Source organism: Macaca fascicularis, chromosome 14 (assembly GCF_037993035.2).
Source record: "Macaca fascicularis isolate 582-1 chromosome 14, T2T-MFA8v1.1".
Lineage (NCBI taxonomy): Eukaryota > Metazoa > Chordata > Mammalia > Primates > Cercopithecidae > Macaca > Macaca fascicularis.
The window spans coordinates 68,673,679-68,687,344 of NC_088388.1; the positions used below are offsets into that span (position 1 = coordinate 68,673,679).

Consider the following 13,666-nt stretch of genomic DNA (forward strand, 5'->3'; position numbering starts at 1 on the left):
AGAAACCTTGTGTCTTTTGTCACTGCTTTATCTCTAGGGCCTAGAAGTATACCTGACCCATTGAGTAACCTCAATAAATTCTACTTGGCTGACTACTAATGAGATCAAAGAGCTTTATTTCTTGCTTCGTTGACACAATTTAGGGGTTAAGAGCTCAGACTCTGAAGTCTTACCCAGGTACATTCCAATGCTAGGTCTTAGAGGCATAGATTTAAGCACGATGTTTACTGTATGTAAACATCAGTTTTTCATCTGAAAAGTAATAATTACATTAATCCTATTTCTTTCTTTCTCTTTTTTTTTTTTTTTGAGATGGAGTCTCGCTCTGTCGCCCAGGCTGGAGTGCAGTGGCCAGATCCCGGCTCACTGCAAGCTCCGCCTCCTGGGTTCACGCCATTCTCCTGCCTCAGCCTCCGGAGTAGCTGGGACTACAGGCGCCCGCCACCTCGCCCGGCTAGTGTTTTGTATTTTTTAGTAGAGACGGGGTTTCACCGTGTTAGCCAGGATGGTCTCGATCTCCTGACCTCGTGATCCGCCCGTCTCGGCCTCCCAAAGTGCTGGGATTACAGGCTTGAGCCACTGCGCCCGGCCCATTAATCCTATTTCTTAGGGTTGCTATAGGAAGTGATGAAAATAATAAAATTCTTAGTATATATTTTATGTTAAAAATCTTAATTTCTTTCCCTGAAAATGTAAGTATAAACTGTATCATTTTAAACGCCTGCAAAAGAGCATCCAACGAGGTAGAAAGTATGAATATCTACAAAGAGGATGTTTGCCTCTAAAAGTTTCTGCAACCTGGGTGAGAGAGTCTCAAGTTTGCATAATAAACAGGATTTTTAATCTTTGAGACTTCCAACTTGGGGCCTTGGTAAGGTTGGGTGAATGCCACATCATAGCCTGTAGTGGAAGCCTCCTTTGAACTAGCTGGTATGTTTCTCTCCTATTGAATTCAGAGAGCAATAACTGAAGACAATATAATACACTTTACTTCCTCTCTCCCTAGCACAGAGGGCTCAATAGAGTTCCCATTATACCTTCCAACTCCCAGGTGCCTTTTCCTTATGAGGAGTGCTGTGTTACAATCTTTTCTGCATTCCTGCTCCAGGTATACAAGGTAATGAAGAAAACCTCATAGCACATGTTTTAAAATAGCCTCACTTTTGTGTACTGTTCTGTCACACATAATTCACCTCTACCTGCACCCTCACCTCAGTTCATGGTCAGACTGTAGAGAACCTCCTGTTAGACGCCATGTTTTAAGGTGATATCAATTACATAACATGAAATCTAGGGCCACCTGTTATTATAGAAAGCAAGCAAACAAACAAAAACATTTCTTCCTACTATGGTTTTTGGCTACACTCTGGGTCTTTTTTCTGATAGCATTCGGAAAATGGCACCACGGATCTCCTTGGTCTTAATGCTATAGACAATAGGATTGACAACAGGTGGGAAGAAGAGGTAGGCACTGGCCATCATGGCTTGCAGCAGAGGGGACACACGATGTCTAAGGCGGTGCACTATAGACAAGCTAATCATAGGCACATAGTAAGCAAGCACAGCACAGATATGTGAGCCACATGTGTTGAATGCCTTCTTCCGCCCTTCTCCAGTGGCAATACCCAGTACAGTGTGGAGTATGAGCCCATAGGAGATCACAATCAGCAACAAATCCAGCCCAAAAGTAGAGGTAACAATGAAAATCCCATAGATATTATTAACAGAAATGTTCCCACAAGATAGATAGATAAGATTTGGGTGCAGACAATAGGAATGTGAGAGAGCATTGTGGCCACAGAAGGACAGACGCTGTAAGAGAATGGGCAATGGAGTCATGAGCATAATGCTTTTCAGTACGATAATAGCTCCTGTGCCAAAGACCCTGGGCAGTGTCAGGATAGCTGTATAACGCAGTGGGCTGTAGATGGCTACAAAGCGGTCCAAAGACATGGCCAGCAGCACAGCTGACTCCATAATAGATAAAGAATGGATGGAGAACATCTGGAGAAGACAAGCTTCAAAACTAATTTCAGTATTTCCAAAAAGGAATATGCCTAACACTGTAGGCAGGGTGGATGCAGAGACACCAACCTCGGCCAGTGCCAACATGGCAAGAAAGAGGTACATGGGTTGATGTAGGGCAACATCTGTTCTGATGACATGAAGAATGATTCCATTCCCAAGGAAAATGATGATGTATATCAGGCAGAAGGGGACGGATACCCAGAGGTGCTCTGCCTCCAACCCTGGGATGCCAACCAAAATGAATGTCGTAGGTAAAAACCCTGAAGAGTTATTAGAATTTTTCATGTTGACATATCATCCCCTGGTATCAGTGCCACCTTGAAAATTAGAAACAAATTAGTGAGATGACATCATTATGAAGAAAGATAACGGCGCTAAGGGAAGGGAAGAAAAAAGCAAACTCACAGATTTATGTGGCCGAATTTCTTATTTCTAAAAACTGACAAATGACCACCATCAAGAAATTTCCAATATGGAGAGTGCTACAGCCTCTGTCATAGGCAGATAGAAAATTATGTTATAGAAAATGACATTACGTTATAGACAGAAAGAAAATTATGCCTCTTATCAGATGCAGTGGCTCATGCCTGTAATCCCAGCACTTTGGGAGGCCAATGTAGGCAGATCACTTGAGCCCAGGAGTTTGAGACCAGCTTAGGCAACATGGCAAAACTCTGTCTCTAATAAAAAAAGACAAAAATTATCCAGACTTGGTGGAGTGTGCCTGTAGTCCTAGCTATTTGAGAAACTGAGGTGGGAGGATAACTTGGGCCCAGAAGGCAAAGATTGCAGTGAGCCAAGATTGCACCCCTACACTTATGCCTGGGCAACAACATGAGATAAAAGAAAAGAAAAAAGAAGAGAAAAGAAGGAAAAAAGAAAATAAAAGAAGAGGGAGGGAGGGAAAGAAGGAAGGAGGGAAGAAGGAAGGAAAGAAGAGAGGAAAGAAGGAAGGAAAGAAGAGAGGAAAGAAGGAAGGAAAGGAGAGGAAAGAAGGAAGGAAGAAAAAGAAGGAAGAGAGAGAGAAAGAAAAGAAGGGAAGGGAAGGAAGGAAGGAAATCAAGGAAGTAAAGGAAGGAAGGAAGGAAATAGAAAAGAAAAGGAGAAGAAGAAGAAAAGGAGGGAAGGAAGGAAGGATAAGAAAGAAAAAGGAAAGAAAGGAAGAAAGAAAGAAAAGAAAGATTATGCATTTAAGGTGTAGTGCACCTTGGATCAACTCAGAGAGAAATGACTGCCTTGCATTGGTGTGGAGATGTGTGGCCGTAAAAAGCTGCTGGGGAAAGAGACAAATGTAAGCAATCCCAAAATGAGAAATGGAATAATGTCAGGAATAGGTGAAAATATTTTATTGGTAAATATATAAAGATGAGGTCCATAGCATGGTATATAAAAAGAGCTAAAAATTACCTGATGAATGAATATAATTATATGAATAATTAAGCAAGGCTGAGATAGTGGCAGTGGCCAGAGTCTGGAGCAAGTGGCAGAGAATTAAACTAGAAAAGCAAGAAATTTGGACCCACACTGGGTTAGCCGTCCCATGTTTTGAAAATTCTAGGAGTCAACTAGAAAGATTATGTGCAAAGGCATGGAAGATTCAGGAAGGAGAAGGAACCTACATTTGTGGATGTGTGTGCAGACTTTAAGGTTCATGAAAATATTCTGTCAATGATGACATCCACAATTTGTTGACTCAACAGTTCTCAAAGAAACTTACCTTATCCATTGGGACCTTTTCTTTCTAGCTCAGACACACTGCTGAATACACTACAGCAACAACACTGGAAATCTAAACAGATTTTCAAGGGATATTCTCCTGGGGAGGAGAGGAAGGCAGTCGAGGGAAAGAGAAAACCACCTGCCTGAATTGGGTGTGTTTTGAGATAAGCATTGTCTAGGTCAGCAGTTACATTAGAATCCTGGACGAGCATAGTAGGAAGGACCTCTGAAGATTGTTTTCAAGTCGTTCACCCAGATGCACACAAACACACACAGACACACTTGCTTACCTATTCACACATGAGCAAACATGCTTCCCACATGTGCTGAAAATCTGATTCTTCTATGAACTTTCCATTCAGCCACTGCTGAACTTACACATCAACAGGGACCTCACTATTCCATGATGGTTATTATTAAGTTCTTTGCTCTGCAGATCTAGGACCAGTCAGCGCACCTCTATGTCACGGACCATGCAGGACCTAGGCAACGCAGAGTCCTAGACCTACTCAGAAAATCTCTGCAACTTTCAACCACAGCTCATGAAGAACAAATCTTCTTCCACAAATATTCAAATAGTCGTCACCTATGCTGAAGTCTTATCTCCAAGCTAGTCACAATTATATTGAGTACTACAAAGGAAATGTTCAAGATACTTTGAGAGGGTCCTAAAGGGAAAAACCCAATTTATTCTTAAAAGTCAGGAAAAGTTTTCCTTGGAAAGTGGCATTTCAGCTAAGACCTAAGAATTAGTAGAAAATTTCCAGGCTAGGTTGTATGCAATGTGGTGCAGGAAAAAAAAAGGAGATTACCATGGCAGTGGGTATATAAGATGGCACTTTGACAAAAGCTAAAATAAAATATGGGAAAATAAATACTGTAGATGTAATAGGATATTAAAATAATTGATGTTTTCGTATTTTTCCTATCATAAAAATATGGAAAGAAAAAAATTAATTGCCTGGCTAAATAGACTAAATACAAGATCTCTGGACACTTATCATGCTCTGATACAATGTAACAGAGTAGATTATCAGTTTAGGAAAAGCTCTGTGCTGTGGGCTATGTTAAAATGTAGGGCAGGGAAATTCAGGGACAAATTATTGACCTTAACGAATGATCACACATGTCAGAACATCTTATGGCCGAAAATGAGAAACATTTGTCTTCCCCATTCTTATGCCCTTATGTTCCTTTCTCACCTCCAAAAGCTCAATATAGCCTTCTTATTTCTTTAAATAGATCAAATATTGATCTGCCTCTGGATTGAGCAGCTGTTCTTCCCGTGTGCTGCCTTGCTGAATCCTTGATCCCACTGCACCCTCTATCTTGCCTGCCACACCTCAAATAAAGGGATATTGGAAGAAACAAATCTTGACTGACACTTGAGACTAGAGTTTCTCCTCCTCTGCCTTCTCTGCCCCTCTGTGGTCTCTTTTTTTTCTTTCTTGCATTTTTTTTTTTTTTGCATCTTTCTCAGTTTCCATCTCCAGAGTCTCTACTGCCAGATAAGAGACTTGAAATAGATCTTAAAACAATCATTCTCCTGAGTTTAGGATTTGTTTGACAAGAGCATTTTAGCTTGAAAGTTTACAAAATAGATCATGTAGTCTATACCCCAGTATAATAGGACACAACAAATCAGCAGAAAAAAATAGAATGTGGGACAGCAACGACTATACCCCTGGTGCTGGACAGAATTGGAGGTGAATCTTATGTGCAGCATAACTTTGCATACTTTACCTTTGTGCACATTCATATCTTTATTTTTAAAGATAAAGATGTTAATATTTACCTCAGGGACTGGCTCTAAATATTTAATGTGAGCCTTTAAGCAACCAGTGAATGTTAATATTCTCTCCACTCTCTCTCTCTTTCAGGCATTCTCAGAAGGAGTCAATCACAGTCAGCTTATTTCCAACTTTTAATTAAAATTTGTCTCTCCTTGTTATTGGCTCACTGATACTCAGACCACATCTGCGAGGTAAACAAGGAGACAAGAATTTCCCACTTAGTAGATGAGCATATAAACCAGACATATGCATTTCACGAGTAATCCAAGATAATATGATGGCAAAACTATTTCAAGAATTCATGATGTTCTCTGGTGTTTTTGTTTTGTTTTCCACCTGCCACCAATTTAGCACATGATTCCTCTCATTCTACCAGACAGGTTCAAGAAGCTAGGGAGTTGACTACTGTCTTAGGAAAAATGCTAAGGGCTTCACACTGTGACTTGGGGTTGGGACTCCTGAATGCTGCTTCAGAAGGCAGGGCTTGGGGATTGTATTAGTTCATTCTCACACTGCTATAAAGATACTACCTGAGACTGGGTAATTTATAAACAAAGGAGGTTTAATTGACTCACATTTCCACATAGCTGGGGAGGCCTCAGAGAACTTACAATTATGGCAGAAGGGGAACCAGGCACACCTTACATGGTGGCAGGCAAGAGAGAGCTAGCAAGAAGAGGGAAAACTGCCTTATAAAACCATCAGATCTCATGAAGACTCAGTATCACGAGAACTGCATAGGGGAAACTGACCCCATGATCCAATAATCTCCCACGTGGTCCCTCTCCTGACACATGGGGATTGTGGGGATTACAGTTCAATATGAAATTTTAGTGGGGACACAGAGCCAAGCCATATCAGGGATCGTGGGCTTGTGCACTCACCTCAAGTAGAACTGGCCTCTGAGCCTCAGATGGGATGGGGAAGCTCAGTTCAACAAGTCCCAGCCACTGTGGCATTCATATCTTCTTAGTCCTGGGGCTGGAATGCTGCCTTATTTTTTTAAAAAGCTGATAAGAGTCCCTGGGAGTAGAGTAATAGGGAGAAAGTTAGGTTCCCTGAGGAGCAATTACCCAGGTAATAACATCACCCTCTCTCAATATCTAGAGAACCTAAGGGAAACAAGCAAAGATATAGAGTCAATGTCTTTGTGAAATGAGTGTAATAATAGTATTTATCTAGTATATTTAAATAACTAATATATGTAAATTGCTTAAAAAGTGTCTGTCTTATAAAAAGTGCAGTAGAAATATTAGCTGATATAAGTATTATTGGGCAATTGTATCCTAAAGAAATGAAACATTAGTCTATTGTGGTCATCAACTATCACTTTTCTGAATGTGTATTTATTAAGAAAGGAGAAGGTCACAGAATTGTTAGTATCCAGAGAACATCAAGAATGTTTAATTTCAGGAGATGACAGAATGTAAGGGGTTAAGCTATAGTGAGAAAAGTTTCTAGATTAGGTTGGCATACGGATGGGGGAAAGATTAATCAAAAAGCTGTGATGAATAGAGCTTCTCAGCATATGATAGCTAGAGAGAGCTAGCAGAAAGTGGGTACTTCCACAGCTCAATGTTAAGAAGAATTAAAAATGTGGAACCAATGAGCTTTGATTGTTTGTATATGGTTGGTCCATTGGATAATTGTCTGACTGAAAAGAGGAAAAAAATGTGATTTGTCTTGAAAGTCCACTATGATCCATTTATAAGACTTAATAAAACTGCTTTGAAAATACTTATTTTTTGAGCCACTGGCTTAACAAGAGAGGACTTTTGTGAATTGGTGAGAAAATGCTTTAAATGATAGCTTATGTGGTACAGATTAGATCTATAGATTAGATTAGATTAGATCACATGGATTAGATCTATATCACATGTGGTATGGATTATATATGTGTGTATATATATATCTGGATCTAATATATGTGTGTATACACACACACACACATACCTGTGATTAGGAAATGGGGTATTAGAGTTTAAAAAGAGAAGAAAAGTACTTCTGGTTGATCATGAGGTACAGAATATGACTATGGAGTGAGTGGCAAAAGTCGTATTGAAATAAACTTCATTGGAATTGAAAAAGATCAGAACTTGTGATGAAAGATCAATGGATGGATGATTCATATGAACACCAAGTTGATTTTCGGCTGTTGGTATATTTTTTCCCAAATGTCAGTGCTTGCTTCAAACATTTAGTATAAATACACGCATAAAAGAGGTTGTCATTTTTGTTATAAACTGGGATCGTGTTCTGGGAGACTTTGGTCATATTTTCCTTTTTCAGTCTTCGGCCCTATTACCATTACCATTATACATTCATTGAGTTTGACAATAATTTAATAATCTTTGACGTATAAATGAAAATTAGAGTTTTGTTCATTAATTATTGTTCTCAAGTAAGTCATTCCAGAAAAACTGCACACCTTTCTCAGAAAGACATATTTCATATCATTGCAGCTACTGAAACAAAGAATGTTTGCCATATTTTCATGAGAAAAGTTTGCCCACAAATAAAAGTTTGTACTAGGAGGACAGGAGAACTTGCTCAATAAGATAATGAATGTATCATATGATTATTATCATTGATAATCATCTGTGTACCAAGAGAATTATAAAATAGATTAGCAAAGCTCATACTCCTCCCCTTTAAAGCAGATGCTTAGATGTGAACCAAATTATTTGTGTTTATTGCTAAAACATGAGGGCATAGATCTGCTTGAATATATAGGAGAAAAACAGAATTTGTATAAGCAGAGGGCTGGATACAAAGTGATTTAATAATTTTGTTTAGTGGGCCATTAAGTGGAGAATTAAGAGGCAATACCAAGCAAACAAACAAAAACGTTGTCTAGGGCTCCTGTTGTACAAAAATTTCTGCTTATTAAAAGCATGTTAGAAATTAGGCATAGTCTAGAGAGGGATGTCATATCTGAGTCTTAGCAAAGAAACGTATAATGTATCCTGACATTATCTAGTAAGTGCGTCTTTATAATAGAAAAAAAATGTTCCTGGTTCTCAATCTAACTGCTATTACAGATATGTCTTAGGATGAGTAAAAAAGCAGATATGCAATGCTCATTTAAACCTGTTGGTTTTCTGGATGATGAGTAAAAAAGCCCAATTCCATATTGTCACCCACCTCTGAAACCAATCATGATTCAAAGACAAAAACCAATCCTAGACCTTTTCTTATAACTAAATAAAAATAAAGAAGATTGCTATGATCTTAATGTTTCTTCCCCTCTTCTAATTCATATGCAGAAATCGAATCACCAATGTGACAGTATGAGGAGGTGGGGCCTTTGGGAACTGAATAGGTTATGAGGACAGACACTTCATGAATGGGACTAAGCCTTTATAAAAGGAGCTCCAGAAAGCCACCTTGATCCTTCTGCCATGTGAGGACCCAGTGGGAAGACATCAACTACTAACCAGAAAGTAGGCCTTCACCAGAAACCATATCTGTCAGTGCTTTGATCTTGAACTTCTCAGCCTCTAGAACTATAGGAAATAAATATCTGTTGTTTATGAGCTACTCATTTTATGGTATTTTTGCATAGCAATCCAAATAGACTAAGATAGAGTTTGGCCAGTGTTAGAAGACATTTCTCTTATTTTGCATAGCATTACAGAATTAAAACAAAAACCATGTTCTCTATATCTAACTGAAATATACTTAGTATGACAGTTGCATGTATTTTATTTTGCAAAAGAAGAAAATTTTAATATTAAATGGAAACATTCTCTATCACACTTGAAAACTAATTTTCCCCAAGTCTTTATCTCCAAGATCAATAATTTAAAAAAAAATTTAAGAAATGTTTGAGGGAGGGGCCAAGATGGCTGATTAGTGGGTTCCACTGAGAATGAAAATAGTGAGTGAATCCTGCACCTTCAACTGAGGTATCCCGGTTCTCTCACTGGGACTGACTAGGTGGTTGGTTTGACCCACAGAGAGCAAGGAAAATAGGGTGGAGTGACAGCCCACCCAGTAGCCAGAGGGGGGAAGGGGAGCTGCCACCCCCAGCCAAGGGAGAAGGGGATTGTGCTCCCCCACCGGGGAAATCATGCTTTTTCCACACACCTGTGCAACCTGTGAATCAGGAGATCCCCTTGTGAGCCCATGCCACCAGGGCCCTGGGACACAAGCACAGAGCTGTGCAGACTCTTGGCAGCCACTCAGGCTGTGGCTAGTGGAAGCAGGCTGGACACTGCCTAAAAAAACCACGTTCCTGGAGGGAGGGGTGGCTGCCATCACTGCAGCAGTAGTTGGCTGTTTTCCCCTGCCAGTGCTGGGAAGACTGGATGATTTGAACCAAGAAAAATTCTCCACAGCGCAGCACAGCAGCTGTGACAGATCACAGCCAGACTCCTTCTTTAGGTGGATCCCAGATTCATCCCTCATCACCAAGCAAGGCCTGCCTGTAAGAATATCAGCAACTCGAGCTGGGTGCGGTGGCTCACACCTGTACTCTCAACATTTTGGGAGGCTGAGATGGGCGGATCACCTGAGGTCAGGAGTTCAAGACCAGCCTGGCCAACATGGTGATACTCAGTCTCTACTAAAAATACAAAAAATTAGCTGGGTGTGGTGGCAGGCACCTGTAATCCCAGCTACTTGGGAGGCTGAGGCAAGAGAATTGCTTGAACCCAGGAGGTAGAGGTTGCAGTGAGCCAAGATCTTGCTATTGCACTCCAGCCTAGGCAACAAGAGTGAAACTCCGTCTTAAAAAAAAAAAAAAAAAAAAAAAAAAAAAAAAAAAAAGGAATATTAGGAACTCCAACCAGAGGTTTATGGATAGAACTCTGATTTCCCTGGGACAGAGTCCCTGGAGGGAGGGGCAGCTGGAGTCTTCATGGATCAGCAGACTTAGTCTTTCCTGCCTCCTGGCTCTGAAGAGTCGCGGCAGTCCATACAAGAGGGATTCAGGGCTCTGAAGAGTCAGGGCAGTCCAGACAAGAGGGCACCACACTGGATCTACCAAGGGTCAGCCAGACTGCTTCATTAAGCAGGTCCTGGATCTTGTGCCTTCTGACTAGGTAAGACGCCCTCCATCTAGGGTCAACAGACACTTTACACAGGAATGTTCCCACTGACATTAGGTTGGTGCCCCTCTGGGATGGAGCTCCTAGAGGAAGGAGCAGCAGCCATCTTTTTCTGGTCTGTGGTCTCCAGTGGGGACACCTCCAGGTGCAGGAGGGGCCCAAATGAATAGGGTTTGAGTGGACCCCCAGCAAATTGCAGCAGCTCTATAGAAGGGGGCTTGATTGTTAAAGGAAAAACAAACAGAAGACGGCAACAACATCAACAAAAAAGACACCACAAAACCCCATCCCAGTGTCAGCAGCCTCAAAGATCAAAGATAGATAAGCTCATGAAGATGAGAACCAATGTAAAAATGCTGAAAACTCAAAGAGCCAGAGATCCTCTTCTCCTCCAAATGATTGCAACACCTCTCCAGCAAGGGCACAGAACTGTGTTGAGATAGATGAACTGACAGAAGTAGGCTTCAGAAGGTGGGTAATAATGAACTTTGTAGAGCTAAAGGAGTACGTGCTGTCCTAATGCAAAGAAGCTAAGAACTATGATAAAACATTACTGAAAGCTGTTAACCAGAATAATCAGTTTAGAGAGAAACATAAATGACCTGATGGAGCTGAAAAATACAACATGATAACTTAACAATACAACCACAAGTGTCAACAGCTGAATAGACCAAGCAGAGAAAGAAATCTCAGAACCTGAAGACTATCTTACTGAAATAAGACAGGGAGACAAGTTTAGACAATAAAGAATGAAAAGGAACAAACCAAACCTCTGAGAACTATGGGATTATGAAAAAGACCAAACCTATGACTGACTGGGGTATGTGAAAGAGATGGAGAGAATGGAACCAAGTTGGAAAACATACTTCAGGATGTGATCCAGAACTTCCCCAACCTAACCATGCAGGCCAACATTCAAATTCAGGAAATCCAAAAAACCCCAGTAAGATACTCCATGAGAAGATTAACCCCAAGACACATAATCATCAGATTCCACAAGGTTGAAATGAAGAAAAAAATATTATGGGCAGCCAGAGAGAAAGGCCAGGTTGCCAACTAAGGGAAGCTTATCAGACTAACAGTGGACCTCTCAGCAGAACCCCTACAAGACAGAAGAGATTTGGAAACAATATTCAACATTCTTAAAGAAAATAATTTCCAATCTAAAATTTCTTATCCAGTCAATCTAAACTTTATAAGCAAAGGAGAAAAAAAATCCTTTTCAGAAAAGCAAATTCTGAGGGAATTTGTCACCACCAGTTCTGCTGTGCAAGATCTCCTCAAGTAAGCACTAAATATGGAAAGGAAAAAAAAACTTTTACCACCCACTACAAAAGCCTACTGAAGTACACAGATCAATGACACTATGAAGCAACTACATTAACAAGTCTGCAAAATAACCAGCTAGCATCATGATGACAGGATCAAATTCACACATAACAATATTAACCTTAAATGTAAATGGGCTAAATGCCCCAATTAAAAGACATAGAATGACAAGCTGGATAAAGAGTCAAGACCCATTAGTGTGCTGTATTCAAGAGACCCATCTCACATGCAAAAACACACACAGTGCAAAATAAAGGAATGGAAGAAAATTTCCCAAGCAAATGAAAAGCAGAAAAAGCAGGGGTTGCCTTCCTAGTTTCTGACAAAACAGACTTTAAACTAACAAAGATAAAAAAAGACAAAGAAGGGCATTACAAAATGGTAAAGGGATCAATTCAACAAAAGAGCTAACTATCCTAAATATATATGCACCCAATACAGGAGCACCCAGGTTCATAAAATAAGTTCCTAGAGACCTACAAAGAGACTTAGACTCCCACACAATAATAGTGGGAGACTTTAACACCCCGCTGTCAATATTAGACAGATCATCAAGACAGAAAATTAACAAAGATATTTAGGACTTGAACCCAGCTTTGGACCAAGGGGACCTAATAGCTAACTACAGAACTCTCCACCCAAGAACAACGGACAACAGACTACACATTCTTCTTGGTGCCACATGGCACTTATTCTTTTTTTTTTCTTTTTTTTTTTTTTTGAGATGGAGTCTTGCTTTGTTGCCCAGGCTGCAGTGCAGTGACATGGTCTCAGCTCACTGCAACCTCTGCACATGGCACTTTCTCTAAAATTGATCCTATAATTGGAAGTAAAACACTCCTCAGCAAATGCAAAAGATCTGAAATCATAACAAATAGTTTCTCAGACTACAGTACAATCAAATTTGAACTCAAAACTAAGACACTCACTCAAGATATAGGTTCCAAGATGGCCGAATAGGAACAGCTCCAAGTGTGAGTGAGGCAGAAGGCGGGTGAATTTCTGCATTTCCAACTGAGGTACTAGGTTCATCTCACTGGGGCTTGTCAGACAGTGGGTGCAAGACGGGGGTGCAGCCCACCGAGTGTGAGCTGAAGCAGGGTGAGGCATCGCCTCACCTGGGAAGTGCAAAGGATCAGGGAACTCCCTTTCCTAGCCAAGGGAAGCTGTGACAGATGGCACCTGGAAAACTGGGTCACTCCCACCCTAATACTGTGCTTTTCCAATGGTCTTAGCAAACGGCACACCTGGAGATTATATCCCACACCTGGCTCGGAGGGTCCCACACCCACAGAGCCTCACTCATTGCTAGCACAGCAGTCTGAGATCTGAATGCAAGGTGGCAGTGAGGCTGGGGGAGGGGTGACTGCCATTGCTGAGGCTTGAGTAGGTAAACAAAGCGGCTGGGAAGCTCGAACTGGGTGGAGCCCACTGCAGCTCAAGGAGACCTGCCTGCCTCTGTAGACTCCACTTCCGGGAGTGGGGCATAGCTAAACAAAAGGCAACAGAAACCTCTGCAGACTTAAATGTCCCTGTCTGACAGTTTTGAAGAGAGTAGTGGTTTTCCCAGCACGGAGCTTGAGATCTGAGAACGGACAGACTGCCTCCTCAAGTGGATCCCTGAACCCCGAGTAACCTAACTGGGAGGCACTCCCCAGTAGGGGCAGACTGACACCTCACATGGCTGGGTACCTCTCTGAGATGAAGCTTCTAGAGGAACAGTCAGGAAGCAACATTTGCTGTTCA

The 13,666-nt window shown here is 41.0% G+C and overlaps 1 protein-coding gene and 1 long non-coding RNA gene across 2 annotated transcripts; one reads left to right on the top strand and one right to left on the bottom strand.

The window, feature by feature from the left end:
• Window positions 1-1,012: 1,012 nt before the first annotated feature.
• On the top strand, window positions 1,013-8,942 carry LOC123568740 (uncharacterized). The gene is made up of 3 exons (XR_006692225.3): window positions 1,013-1,117; window positions 5,628-5,731; window positions 8,807-8,942. It is a non-coding gene; the product is annotated as an uncharacterized lncRNA (long non-coding RNA).
• Window positions 1,206-2,792, bottom strand: LOC102120411 (olfactory receptor 51J1). The gene has a single exon (XM_015435381.3). The coding sequence runs from the start codon at window positions 2,311-2,313 to the stop codon at window positions 1,360-1,362; it is 954 nt and encodes a 317-aa protein (XP_015290867.3). The 5' UTR covers window positions 2,314-2,792; the 3' UTR covers window positions 1,206-1,359.
• Window positions 8,943-13,666: the final 4,724 nt, after the last annotated feature.